A 15,000-nucleotide genomic window follows, 5' to 3' on the forward strand; every position below is an offset into this window, starting at 1 on the left:
AACGTTCGTGAGGAGTTGATTACTTAAAAACGTTCGTGAGGAATTGAATACTTAAAAACGTTCGTGGAGTTGAATACTTAAAAAAGTCCATGAGGAGTTGAATACTTAAAAACGTTCGTGAGGAGTTGATTACTTAAAAGCGTTCGTGAGGAGTTGAATACTTCAAAACGTTCGTGAGAAGCTGAATGCTTAAAAAACGTTCCTCGGATGGATTCCCGGATGAGGATCCACCTCGCCAAAACACTCACTTTTGTGGCATGAAGGGAAAAGAAAAAAACCCGTGTTTATGGAAAAACCACAATGACTATCAGATGAGATATTACATTTAAGGTATTTTCCCTTCGAGGGAGAAACCCGGGGAGAGAAATCACCCTCCATTTCCAAGTCAAAATGGATGAATTATAAAGGTAGGTCCAAAATGACCCTGACACCAACCACTCCCAAAAAAAGATTTGAAAAGAAAAATACAAAAAAAGTAGTTCGTGTGTATTGTACTTCGAAACTTATAAAAGTGCTTCTTACTATCTCACTTTACAAAGATGATTTGGCGAGTGTGGTATACTTCCCAGTTCACAGAACTGTGAAAAAAAAAAAACCCAAGTGTTTCCACTCGAATCCCTTCCTATTTCTCCTGTAATCAAACCTTCTAATCTATCGTATTTACATCTATCGCCGTAAACCTTTCCTCTTTTGTACCTTCTACTCTCTTGCTATGTATATATATATATTTTTTTTTCTCTTGGCCAGCCTCTCACCTTCCATATACTTTACATGATCATACCCACTTCAAGAAAAAATAACTTTAATCCATATGTCCACAAGTTTACGTTACACTGGTACACTGCCCCAAAATGTTAGATCAGTGCACTATTATATATATATATATATATATATATATATATATATATATATATTATATATTACCCCTCCATTCCTTAATAAATTTAAAGTTTTCAAATAAATTTGTCCACACACACATAATATATATATATATATATATATATATATATATATATATATATGCTGCCTTCATCCATTTTCGCCGCCACCCCGCCACAAATGAAATGACAGCCCCCTCCCTCTCCCCGCATGCGCGCGAAGTAGCGCTAGGAAAAGACAACAAAGTCCACATTCGGTCACACTCAGTCTCTAGCTGTCATGTAATAATGCATCGAAACCACAGCTCCCTTTCCACATCCAGGCACCCACAAAACTTTCCATGGTTTACCCCAGACGCTTCACATGCCCTGGTTCAATCCATTGACAGCACGTCTACCCCGGTATACCACATCCTTCCAATTACCTCTTATTCCTTGCACGCCTTTCACCCTCCAGTATGAGAAATGAGTCATATGTAACACAAGGATACCTTACCTAACTTAGGATATATGTATTTTTATTTTTTTACCTATCCTGGGATATGTATTATGATTTTGTGACCTAATCTAACCTGGGTATAAAGTATGGTTTTCTTACCTAACTTATCTTGGGATATAAATTATGGTTTTCTTACCTAACTTATCTTGGGATATAAATTATGGTTTTCTTACCTAACTTGGGATATAAATCATTTTTTTCTTACCCAACTTATCTTGGGATATAATTATGGTTTTCTTACCTAACTTATCATGGGATAAAATTTATGGTTTACTTACCTATCATGAGATATAAACTATGGTTTTCTTACCTAAGGATATATATATTATGGTTTTTCTTACCTATCTTGGGATATAAATTATGGTTTTCTTACCTAACTTATCATGGGATATAATTTATGGTTTACTTACCTATCATGAGATATAAACTATGGTTTTCTTACCTAAGGATATATATATTATGGTTTTTCTTACCTATCTTGGGATATAAATTATGGTTTTCTTACCTAACTTATCTTGGGATATAATTTATGGTTTCCTTACCTAACTTATCTTGGGTTAATTCTATGGTTTACTTACCTATCATGAGATATAAATTATGGTTTTCTTACCTAGCTTACCTAAGGATATATATTACGGTTTTTCTTACCTATCTTGGATATAAATTATGGTTTTCTTACCTAATTTACCTAAGGATATATATTATGGTTTTTCTTAACTATCTTGGGATATAAATTATAATTTTCTTACATAACTTAACTAAGGATATACATTATGGTTTTTCTTACCTATTTTGGAATATAAATAATGGTTTTCTTACCTAATTTACCTAAGGATATATATTATGGTTTTTCTTACCTATCTTGGGATATAAAGAATGGTTTTCTTACCTAATTTACCTAAGGATATATATTATGGTTTTTCTTACCTATTTTGGGATATAAATAATGGTTTTCTTACCTAATTTACCTAAGGATATATATTATGGTTTTTCTTACCTATCTTGGGATATAAATAATGGTTTTCTTACCTAATTTACCTAAAGATATATATTATGGTTTTTCTTACCTATCTTGGGATATAAATTATGGTTTTCTTACCTATCTTGGGATATAAATTATGGTTTTCTTACCTAATTTATCTTGGGATATGAATTATGGTTTTCTTACCTAACTTGGGATATAAATAATGATTTTCTTACCTAACTTGTTTTGGGATATAAATAATGGTTTTCTTACCTAATTTACCTAAGGATATATATTATGGTTTTTCTTACCTATCTTGGGATATAAATAATGGTTTTCTTACCTAATTTACCTAAGGATATATATTATGGTTTTTCTTACCTATCTTGGGATATAAATTATGGTTTTCTTACCTAATTTATCTTGGGATATGAATTATGGTTTTCTTACCTAACTTATCTTGGGATATAAAGTATAGTTTTCTTACCTAATTTATCTTGGGATATGAATTATGGTTTTCTTACCTAACTTATCTTGGGATATAAAGTATAGTTTTCTTACCTAAGGATATTTATTATGGTTTTGCTTATCTATCTTGGGGATACAAATTATGATTTTCTTATCTAAGGATATATATTGTTTTTCTTACCTATCTTGGGATATAAATTATGGTTTTGTTCCCTAACTTGTCTTGGGATATAAATTATGGTTTTCTTACCTAACTTATCTTGGGATATAAATTATGGTTTTCTTACCTAACTTATCTTGGGATATAAATTATGGTTTTCTAACCTAATTTATCTTAGGATATAAATTATAGGTTTCTTAACTAACTTGTCTAAGGATATAAATTATTGTTTTCTTACCTAACTTGTTTTGGGATATAAATTATGGTCTTCTTACCTAACTTATCTAGGGATATAAATTATTGTTTTCTTACGTAACTTATCTTGGGATATAAATTATTGTTTTCTTACCTAACTTATCTTGGGATATAAATTACAGTCTTCTTACCTATCTTGGGATGTAAATTATGGTTTTCTTCCCTAACTTATCTTGGGATATAAGTTACGGTTTTCTTACCTAACTTATCTTGGGATAAAATTTACGGTTTTCTTACCTATCTTGGGATATAAATTATGGTTTTCTTACCTAACTTATCTTGGGATATAAATTATTGTTTTCTTACCTAACTAATCTTGGGATATAAATTACGGTCTTCTTACCTAACTTATCTTGGGATAAAATTTACGGTTTTCTTACCTATCTTGGGATATGAATTATGGTTTTCTTACCTAACTTGTCTTGGGATATAAATTAGGGTTTTCTTACCTAACTTATCTTGGGATAAAATTTACGGTTTTCTTACCTATCTTGGGATATAAATTATGGTTTTCTTACCAAACTTACCTAAGGATATATATTATGGTTTATCTTAGCTATCGATATAAATTATGGTTTTCTTACCTAACTTAGGATATAAAATATGGTTTTCTTACCTAACTTACCTAAGGATATATATTATGATTTTTCTTACCTATCATGAATATAAATTATGGTTTTCTTACCCAAGTTTGGATATAAATTATAGTTTTCTTACCTAAATTATCTGAGGATATATATTAGTTTTACCTAAATTATCTGAGGATATATATTAGTTTTCTTACCTATCTTGGGATATAAATTATGATTTTCTTACTTAACATGGGATATAAATTATGATTTTCTTACTTATCTTGAGATGTAAATGGTGGTTTTCTTACTTAACCTATCTCGGGATATAAATTATGGTTTTCTTACCTATTTTGGGATACAAATTATGGTTTTCTTCCCTAACTTATCTTGGGATATAAATTATGGTTTTCTTAACTAACTTGGGGTGTACATTATAGTTTTCTTACCTATCTCGGGATATAAATTATGGTTTTCTTACCTATTTTGGGATACAAATTAAGGTTTTCTTCCCTAACTTATCTTGGGATATAAATCAGGTTTTTTTTTTTTTTAACTAACTTGGGATATACATTATAGTTTTCTTACCTATCTTCGGATATAAATTATGATTTTCTTACCTGACTTATCCTGGCACATATTTTCTTGCCCAACCTAACTTAAGATATGTCTAGTGGTTTTACTAACTTATTTGGTTTCTTATCTAACCTAACATAACCCGAATATAATGTAGTTTTTTAGCAAACTATAACTAAGATGGACTCATAGATAGATAGATAGATAGATAGACAGATAGATAGATAGATAGATATTGCAGCTTTCTCATGTAATCTAACATTTGTATATATATATATATATATATATATATATATATTATATATATATATATATATATATATATATATATATATATATTATATATTGCTTTAATTACATAACGTATATTATATCCACTAATATGCACAAACCGAAAAATTCGTGGACCACGATCAAGTCCTTTAAACATATTAATTAACCAACCAGACTTATTTGGGAGAGTATTATATTCGTATTTACTTTGTTATATTAGGCGGTGACGTTAAAATGACCGTATTTAGGAAAGATTGTAACACCCAACGGAAATGACGTGCAATTACTGACATTTCTTTCATAGATTATATAACATTTTTTTTTTGTTAACATAGCAATAAAGAAACGCATTCTTCAACCATGCGTTCCACCGTTGTGCTATACGCTATGGTGATGCAGTGTGCATATATATATATATATATATATATATATATATATATATATATATATATTATAAACCACGTTGAATTTGTATCAACGATGTATATTGATCCCCCAAAATGTATGACTGTGTTCCCTAATACCTGTGTGTTTCCTTGGGACCGTCATGTTTAACAGAGCGCCGGTTATATTTTATTTTTTACCGTTGTACAGCGTCCTGTAGCAATACACTGTACTTCACAGGTGTACAAATGATTATGTAGTGTACAGGTGATGAATTACAGTACACCGCTGCCTGTGTGTTAGGCGAGGGTGGGTGTGGGTGTGTTGAGGGTGGGTGGGTGTGGGTGTGTTGTATAGCGTCCTGTGGCAATACACTGTACTTCACAGGTGTACAAATGATTATGTAGTGTACAGGTGGTGCATTACAGTACACCGCTGCCTGTGTGTTAGGCGAGGGTGGGTGTGGGTGTGTTGAGGGTGGGTGGGTGTGGGTGTGTTGTATAGCGTCCTGTGGCAATACACTGTACTTCACAGGTGTACAAATGATTATGTAGTGTACAGTTGGTGAATTACAGTACACCGCTGCCTGTGTGTTAGGCGAGGGTGGGTGTGGGTGGGTGAGGGTGTGTTGGGGTGGGTGGGTTGTGTAGCGTCCTGTAGCAATACACTGTACTTCACAGGTGTACAAATGATTATGTAGTGTACAGTTGGTGAATTACAGTACACCGCTGCCTGTGTGTTAGGCGAGGGTGGGTGTGGGTGGGTGAGGGTGTGTTGAGGGTGGGTGGGTTGTGTAGCGTCCTGTAGCAATACACTGTACTTCACAGGTGTACAAATGATTATGTAGTGTACAGGTGGTGAATTACAGTACACCGCTGCCTGTGTGTTAGGCGTGGGTGAGGGTGGGTGGGTGAGGGTGTGTTGAGGGTGGGTGGGTGGGGGTGGGTGGGTTGTGTAGCGTCCTGTAGCAATACACTGTACTTCACAGGTGTACAAATGATTATGTAGTGTACAGGTGGTGAATTACAGTGCACCGCTGCCTGTGTTAGGCGAGGGTGGGTGGGTGAGGGTGTGTTGAGGGTGGGTGGGTGTGGGTGGGTTGTATAGCGTCCTGTCGCAATACACTGTACTTCACAGGTGTACAAATGATTATGTGTACAGGTGGTGAATTACAGTAAACCGCTGCCTGTGTGTTGGGCGTGGGTGAGGGTGGGTGGGTGAGGGTGTGTTGAGGGTGGGTGGGTGTGGGTGTGTTGTATAGCGTCCTGTGGCAATACACTGTACTTCACAGGTGTACAAATGATTATGTAGTGTACAGGTGGTGAATTACAGTACACCGCTGCCTGTGTGTTGAGCGTGGGTGAGGGTGTGTTGAGGGTGGGTGGGTGAGGGTGTGTTGAGGGTGGGTGGGTGAGGGTGTGTTGAGGGTGGGTGGGTTGTATAGCGTCCTGTGGCGATACACTGTACTTCACAGGTGTACAAATGATTATGTAGTGTACAGGTGGTGAATTACAGTACACCGCTGCCTGTGTGTTGGGCGTGGGTGAGGGTGGGTGGGTGAGGGTGTGTTGAGGGTGGGTTGGTGTGGGTGGGTTGTATAGCGTCCTGTGGCGATACACTGTACTTCACAGGTGTACATATGATTATGTAGTGTACAGCTGCCTGTGTGTTAGGCGAGGGTGGGTGGGTGAGGGTGTGTTGAGGGTGAATGGGTCTGGGTGGGTTAGGGAGGGAAAGGCGTCCACACACACACACACACACACTGTGGGGTTTGCTTCGTCCTCATCGACCATGGCCGAGAGTGTGGCTCATATTTTTCTCATCTTTTTTTTATTCCATGGCTGCGCCAGTGCCTCTCTCCCCCACGGCCGGCCATACTCAAACCACTATATAACATATAGGCTTGTGAAACCCTCCCACAGCTGGTATATATTTTTTTTCTTTTAATAGAAAGGAGAAGAAATATGAATTCACTATGACATGGCCATAATTCCCCCATTCTACGTGTGTATGGAGGTTCCTCCTAGGCAGAAGACCTGCGTGTACCTGCTGGGGGCTAAGACTGTGTCCTGTGCCTAGGAGAAGACCTGTGTGTACCTGCTGGGGGCTTAGACTGTGTCCTGTGCCTAGGAGAAGACCTGTGTGTACCTGCTGGGGGCTAAGACTGTGTCCTGTGCCTAGGAGAAGACCTGTGTGTACCTGCTGGGGGCTTAGACTGTGTCCTGTGCCTAGGAGAAGACCCGTGTCTACCTGCTGGGGGCTTAGACTGTGTCCTGTGCCTAGGGGAAGACCCGTGTCTACCTGCTGGGGGCTAAGACTGTGTCCTGTGCCTAGGAGAAGACTTGTGTGTCCCTGCTGGGGGCCTTAGACTGTGTCCTGTGCCTAGGAGAAGACTTGTGTGTCCCTGCTGGGGGCCTTAGACTGTGTCCTGTGCCTAGGAGAAGACTTGTGTGTCCCTGCTGGGGGCCTTAGACTGTGTCCTGTGCCTAGGAGAAGACTTGTGTGTCCCTGCTGGGGCCTTAGACTGTGTCCTGTGCCTAGGAGAAGACTTGTGTGTCCCTGCTGGGGGCCTTAGACTGTGTCCTGTGCCTAGGAGAAGACTTGTGTGTCCCTGCTGGGGGCCTTAGACTGTGTCCTGTGCCTAGGAGAAGACTTGTGTGTCCCTGCTGGGGGCCTTAGACTGTGTCCTGTGCCTAGGAGAAGACTTGTGTGTCCCTGCTGGGGGCCTTAGACTGTGTCCTGTGTCTAAGAGAAGACCCGTGTCTACCTGCTGGGGGCTAAGACTGGGTCCTGTGCCTCACAGGTGGTAATTAAAGGTGAGGGAGTGTGAGGAGGAGGAGGCGCGGGGGGCGCGCGTGTGAGGGAAGCGCCAACGACCCAGCACGACGGGGCTGTGAGGTGGGCCTCCTAACCAGGTGGTGCTGCCAGCTGGTTGTGGGGCTGTGGGGCGCCCCCACCCCCACAACCCGCTGTCCTGAGTGGTGGTGGTGGTGGGAGAGGCGGGTGGTGTCCGCCCCGCCTGTCCTGCTGGCTAGGTGGGGGGCGGGCGTCGTCTGCGGTGGGCGGGGTGTGGGCGGGTGAGGGCGGGGACAGTGCCACCCAGCACCAAGCCACACTCCTGGGCCTACCAACACCGCCCACTGCCCCGCCCAGTGCACCATCCCCTCACACCTCACCACCCGCCCGCTCGTCACTCACGTCACCTTGCCCGTTGGAATAATGGTGAGGCGAAAGGGGGTGGGAGCCAGGCCGGGAAGGGTGGAACCCAACCAGCTGGTGGGAGGTGACGAGGGTGGTTGAGGGTGTGGGCGGTGCCCCAGGAGGAAGGCTGGCCCCCCAGGGTTATCCTGGAGCACGTGGCTGCTGGGCCCAGTGACGCCTCCTGCAAGGCGGGGCCTATCCTGCCCTATACACAACACCCTATACACTCGTCCTCTCCTCCACTAGCCTGGCTCCCGTCGCCTCTCCCTTACCTGGGACGTCGTTTGCTGCACTACAGGTTCCGTCTTCATCCCGGGAACGGTCTGGGTGGACATAGCTTGCCCCACCAACAAACATAAAGTCACAACACACTCCTATATCCGAACAGATTCAAAGCTTCTCCTCTCAGGACTATTGTCGAATTTCACTAATGTATTCCTCCGCGATGGGTGGAGATTAACTTTCCCCTGCCTGGGGCGCCGCCCGCTCTCCTACCTCACCGAACCATCTGCTTGATCATTTCGGAGGCGTTCTACACGTACCTATGGTGTACTTTGGCGCTAGATCTATTAAATATGATGTTTCCGCCGGGAACTACTTGCGTATTGCGTTGTTGTGAGGAGTGAGGGGCGGCGGGTGAGTGAATGGTGGACGGTGATTGGTGGAGGCGGCCGGAGGTCCCGCACCCGCCACAAGCCCCGAGGCCGCCCACGACCTTCACGTTTTCACAATGTAGTAAACTTTTTCATAATGCTCTGTCCGAATACTCCTTATCAATATTGCATGTGTCTGTGAACCATCGATATTTGGAAATAAGAATTTGTAACAGTACATTTCTTTTTGATATCTCACGTCGGCAGTGAATGTATATAATCTAGAGGATGTGTTACTGAAGACTTAATGTATGGAGATGATCAATATTGATTCAGAGCTTTCGTCCAAAGGCGGCATTTTCCCGCCCTCACCCACCCAGTCTGACCCTCCCACCTCCTAATGATAGCCTTCCTCCACCCCGCTCCTACATCCATTCTCTTCCTTACGCCTGTCCTATTTCAGATTTCCTGGAGTGGAAAAATGACTTTACCTCAGCGCAGTTAAAAAGAGGATAGAAATCTGTTTCATTTGTCTACGTAGATGTGCAAATGGAGATATATTTTTAAAGCGGGGCGACTTTGAAGTGAGCCAGCCTACTTTCTCCGAGGTTGAAGGTCCAACTCACCATACTTCCTTCTCAGTAGATTGCATATTCTTTCACACATTAATTATACTCGTAGTTACAAAACACAGGAGGCCATTTTTCAATCGGAAGTTTCTCTCGTGAGAGTTTTTGGGTAATATTTTGGGTGGAAATATATTCTCGGCGAAGATATTTAGATGCGATAATGTGAGTTGGAGCTGGGTGCCGCCCAGGGCCCAGTGGGCCGAGTTCACACGACAATTGCCGCCCTCATCAGTTGCCAAAGCAGACCAAGAATCTAATTTTTTCCCTCGCTCCCTGACGCACTAGACCAGGTATGTCACTTGATCGTCCATTATTTTACGTCTGGCGATCCGGGGAGTGTGTCCTCCTTGCTCTGGGGGCGATGATTATTTTGAAATTGATTAATGGTTCCCGGGTGTGCGGGCGGGTAACATCTGTGTGGACGGCTGGAGTCGCCACACCCACACCACGTGAGGCCCGGGACACAACCTGTCTTAGGCTCCCTTGACACAGTTACCTCCATTCCACCCTAACTCACACTCCCTCAACCTCCTCCTCCTCCAACTCCTCCTCCTCCTCCTCCAAAAGCACCCTTTTTTTTCTCCCTCCCTCCTCCTCCCACAGCTTTTACTCCCTCGATCGAATGATAAATATTAATCCATTGTCATCACTTCGAAAAGTAAACATTGGGAAACATGTATATATAATGTCGAGTTAGCTTCCTTGGAGGTTCACCCTAGACCAGGAAGTTAGAACATGGCCAGATCTTTGAACACCCTAGACCAGGAAGTTAGAGCACCGCGAGAACATGGCCGGATCTTTGAACACCCTTAAACCAGGAAGTTAGAACGCCGCGAGAACATACATGGCCAGATCTTTGAACACCCTAGACCATGAAGTTAGAACACCGCGAGAACATGGCCAGATCTTGGAACACCCTAGACCAGGAAGTTAGAACACCGCGAGAACATGGCCAGCTATTTGAACACCCTAGACCAGGAAGTTAGAACACCGCGAGAATATGGCCAGATATTTGAACACCTTAGACCAGGAAGTTAGAACATCGCGAGAACATGGCCAGATCTTGGAACACCCCAGACCAGGAAGTTAGAACACCGCGAGAACATACATGGCCAGATCTTGGAACACCCTAGACCAGGAAGTTAGAACACCGCGAGAACATACATGGCCAGATCTTGGAACACCCTAGACCAGGAAGTTAGAACACCGCGAGAACATGGCCAGCTATTTGAACACCCTAGACCAGGAAGTTAGAACACCGCGAGAATATGGCCAGATATTTGAACACCTTAGACCAGGAAGTTAGAACATCGCGAGAACATGGCCAGATCTTTGAACACCCTAGACCAGGAAGTTAGAACACCGCGAAAACATGGCCAGATCTTTGAACACCCTAGACCAGGAAGTTAGAACACCGCGAGAACATACATGGCCAGATCTTGGAACACCCTAGACCAGGAAGTTAGAACACCGCGAGAACATGGCCAGATCTTTGAACACCCTAGACCGAGAAGTTAGAACACCGCGAGAACATGACCAGATCTTTGAACACCCTAGACCGGGAAGTTAGAACACCGCGAGAACATGGCCAGATCTTGGAACACCCTAGACCAGGAAGTTAGAACACCGCGAGAACATGGCCAGATCTTTGAACACCGTAGACCAGGAAGTTAGAACGCCGCGAGAACATGGCCAGATCTTGGAACACCCTAGACCAGGAAGTTAGAACACCGCGAGAACATGGCCAGATCTTGGAACACCCTAGACCAGGAAGTTAGAACACCGCGAGAATATGGCCAGATCTTTGAACACCCCAGACCAGGAAGTTAGAACACCGCGAGAACATGGCCAGATCTTGGAACACCCTAGACCAGGAAGTTAGAACACCGCGAGAACATGGCCAGATCTTGGAACACCCTAGACCAGGAAGTTAGAACACTGCGAGAATATGGCCAGATCTTTGAACACCCTAGACCGGGAAGTTAGAACACCGCGAGAACATGGCCAGATCTTTGAACACCCTAGACCAGGAAGTTAGAACACCGCGAGAACATGGCCAGATCTTTGAACACCCTAGACCAGGAAGTTAGAACACCCCGAGAACTTGGCCAGATCTTGGAACACCCTAGACCAGGAAGTTAGAACACCGCGAGAACATGGCCAGATCTTGGAACACCCCAGACCAGGAAGTTAGAACACCGCGAGAACATGGCCACATCTTGGAACACCCTAGACCGGGAAGTTAGAACACCGAGAGAACATGGCCAGATCTTGGAACACCCTAGACCGGGAAGTTAGAACACCGAGAGAACATGGCCAGGCCAGGCCAGACACAGTCACTGACGCCCTAACGCATAGGGCCAGGGAGGGAGCCCTACCCTACCCCCACCCACATATACACCCTAGTTCACCCTGGCTGTGGTGGTAGGGAAGGGGAGGGAGGGGCCCTACCCCCATATACACCCTAGTGAACCATGGCTGTGGGGAAGGCCAGGGAGGAGCCATACCCCCCCTATACACCCTAGTGCACCCTTGCTGTGGGGGTGGAAAGGCCAGGGAGAAGCCCTACCCCCACATACACCCTAGTGCACCCTGGCTGTGGGGGTGGAAAGGCCAGGGAGGAGCCCTACCCCCACATACACCCTAGTGCACCCTGGCTGTGGGGAAGGCCAGGGAGGAGCCCCACCCCACATACACCCTAGTGCACCCTGGCTGTGGGGAAGGCCAGGGAGGAGCTCTACCCCCACATACACCCTAGTGCACCCTGGCTGTGGGGAAGGCCAGGGAGGAGCTCTACCCCCACATACACCCTAGTGCACCCTGGCTGTGGGGAAGGCCAGGGAGGAGCCCCACCCCACATACACCCTAGTGCACCCTGGTTGTGGGGAAGGGCAGGGAGGAGCCCCACCCCACATACACCCTAGTGCACCCTGGCTGTGGGGAAGGCCAGGGAGGAGCCCCACCCCACATACACCCTAGTGCACCCTGGTTGTGGGGAAGGGCAGGGAGGAGCCCTACCCCCACATACACCCTAGTGCACCCTGGCTGTGGGGAAGGCCAGGGAGGAGCCCCACCCCACATACACCCTAGTGCACCCTGGCTGTGGGGAAGGCCAGGGAGGAGCCCTACCCCCACATACACCCTAGTGCACCCTGGCTGTGGGGAAGGCCAGGGAGGAGCCCTACCCCCACATACACCCTAGTGCACCCTGGTTGTGGGGAAGGCCAGGGAGGAGCCCTACCCCCACATACACCCTAGTGCACCCTGGCTGTGGGGAAGGCCAGGGAGGAGCCCCACCCCAACATACACCCTAGTGCACCCTGGTTGTGGGGAAGGCCAGGGAGGAGCCCTACCCCCACATACACCCTAATGCACCCTGGCTGTGGGGAAGGCCAGGGAGGAGCCCCACCCCACATACACCCTAGTGCACCCTGGCTGTGGGGAAGGCCAGGGAGGAGCCCCACCCCACATACACCCTAGTGCACCCTGGCTGTGGGAAGGCCAGGGAGGAGCCCTACCCCCACATACACCCTAGTGCACCCTGGCTGTGGGGAAGGCCAGGGAGGAGCCCTACCCCCACATACACCCTAGTGCACCCTGGCTGTGGGAAGGCCAGGGAGGAGCCCTACCCCCACATACACCCTAGTGCACCCTGGCTGTGGGGAAGGCCAGGGAGGAGCCCCACCCCCACATACACCCTAGTGCACCCTGGCTGTGGGGAAGGCCAGGGAGGAGCCCTACCCCCACATACACCCTAGTGCACCCTGGTTGTGGGGAAGGCCAGGGAGGAGCCCTACCCCCACATACACCCTAGTGCACCCTGGCTGTGGGGAAGGCCAGGGAGGAGCCCTACCCCCACATACACCCTAGTGCACCCTGGCTGTGGGGAAGGCCAGGGAGGAGCCCTACCCCCACATACACCCTAGTGCACCCTGGCTGTGGGGAAGGCCAGGGAGGAGCCCTACCCCCACATACACCCTAGTGCACCCTGGCTGTGGGGAGGGCCAGGGAGGAGCCCTACCCCCACATACACCCTAGTGCACCCTGGCTGTGGGGAAGGAAAGGGAGGAGCCCTACCCCCACATACACCCTAGTGCACCCTGGCTGTGGGGAGGGCCAGGGAGGAGCCCTACCCCCACATACACCCTAGTGCACCCTGGCTGTGGGGGTTGGGAATACCAAGGAGCTGATAACACACACACACACACACACACACACAAACAACCCAGGGCCGGTCTGTGGTGCGTTCACTGTCCTCGTTAGCCAAGCGTAACGCCATGATTAACGAAGCGATCAACGCTGGCCTGTGTGGGATGACGTCCCATGGTTCCCCCACTGTCTCGGTGAACGTCGTCTCCCACCTTGCAGTCCCTCCCCTGTGGTCTCCCACGGGTTGGAGGTCTTCCATGGGGCTATCTCCCACCTTCCAGTCCCTCCCCAGTGGTCTCCCACGGGCTGGTGGTCTTCCATGGGGCCATCTCCCATCTTGCAGTCCCTCCCCTGTGGTCTCCCACGGGCTGGAGGTCTTCCATGGGGCCATCTCCCACCTTGCAGTCCCTCCCCTGTGGTCTCCCACGGGCTGGAGGTCTTCCATGGGGCCATCTCCCACCTTGCAGTCCCTCCCCTGTGGTCTCCCACGGGCTGGAGGTCTTCCATGGGGCCATCTCCCACCTTCCAGTCCCTCCCCAGTGGTCTGCCACGGGCTGGTGGTCTTCCATGGAGCCATCTCCCACCTTGCAGTCCCTCCCCTGTGGTCCCCACGGGCGGAGGTCTTCCATGGGCTATTTCCCACCTTCCAGTCCCTCCCAGTGGTCTGCCACGTGGTGGTTCTTCCCATGGGGCCACTCCCATCTTGCAGTCCCTCCCCTGTGGTCTGCCACGGGCTGGAGGTCCTCTCCCACTGTCCCCCGGGTCACGATCTTCGTTCTCCCACCTTCCAGTCCTCCCATGTCTCCCCGGCTGGTGGTCTCCATGGGCCACTCCCACCTTGCAGTCCCTCCCTGTGGTCCCACGGCTGAGGTTCTCTTCCATGTGAGGGCTGTCCATCATCCCACCTTCCAGTCCCTCCCCGTGGTCTCCACGGGCTGGTGGTCTTCCATGGGCCATCTCCACCTTGCAGTCCCTCCCCTGTGGTCTCCCACGGTGGAGGTCTCATGGGCCTTCCACTTCAGTCCCTCCCCGTGTCTCCAGGGCTGGGGTCTTCCATGGGCCATCTCCACCTTGCAGTCCCTCCCCTGTGGTCTCCCACGGGCTGGAGGTCTTCCATGGGGCCATCTCCCACCTTCCAGTCCCTCCCCTGTGGTCTCCCACGGGCTGGAGGTCTTCCATGGGGCCATCTCCCACTTCCAGTCCCTCCCCGTGGTCTCCACGGCTGGGTCTTCCATGGGGCCATCTCCCACCTTCAGTCCCTCCCCTGTGGTCTCCCCGGGCTGGAGGTCTTCCATGGGGCCATCTCCCACCTTCAGTCCCTCCCCTGTGGTCTCCCACGGGCTGGAGGTCTTCCATGGGGCCATCTCCCACCTTGCAGTCCCTCCCCTGTGGTCTCCCACGG

General features: G+C 47.3%; 1 protein-coding gene across 5 annotated transcripts in view; it reads right to left on the minus strand.

The window, feature by feature from the left end:
* The window catches only part of LOC139761348 (uncharacterized), a 49,505-nt gene extending 40,678 nt beyond the window's left edge, over window positions 1-8,827 (minus strand). For 2 of the 5 annotated variants that reach the window (XR_011715502.1, XM_071685429.1), the window contains exon 1: window positions 8,500-8,815. Coding sequence is in view for 4 of the 5 variants with exons in the window: in XM_071685429.1 (XP_071541530.1) it covers window positions 8,500-8,562 (63 nt within the window). In the remaining variant the exon portion in view is untranslated. Of the gene's footprint in view, window positions 1-8,499 lie in introns of all 5 variants that reach the window. The other 3 variants (XM_071685431.1, XM_071685432.1, XM_071685430.1) reach the window with 3 other exon arrangements.
* Window positions 8,828-15,000: the final 6,173 nt, after the last annotated feature.

Source organism: Panulirus ornatus, chromosome 40, assembly GCF_036320965.1.
Source record: "Panulirus ornatus isolate Po-2019 chromosome 40, ASM3632096v1, whole genome shotgun sequence".
In the NCBI taxonomy this organism is placed as follows: Eukaryota; Metazoa; Arthropoda; class Malacostraca; order Decapoda; family Palinuridae; genus Panulirus; species Panulirus ornatus.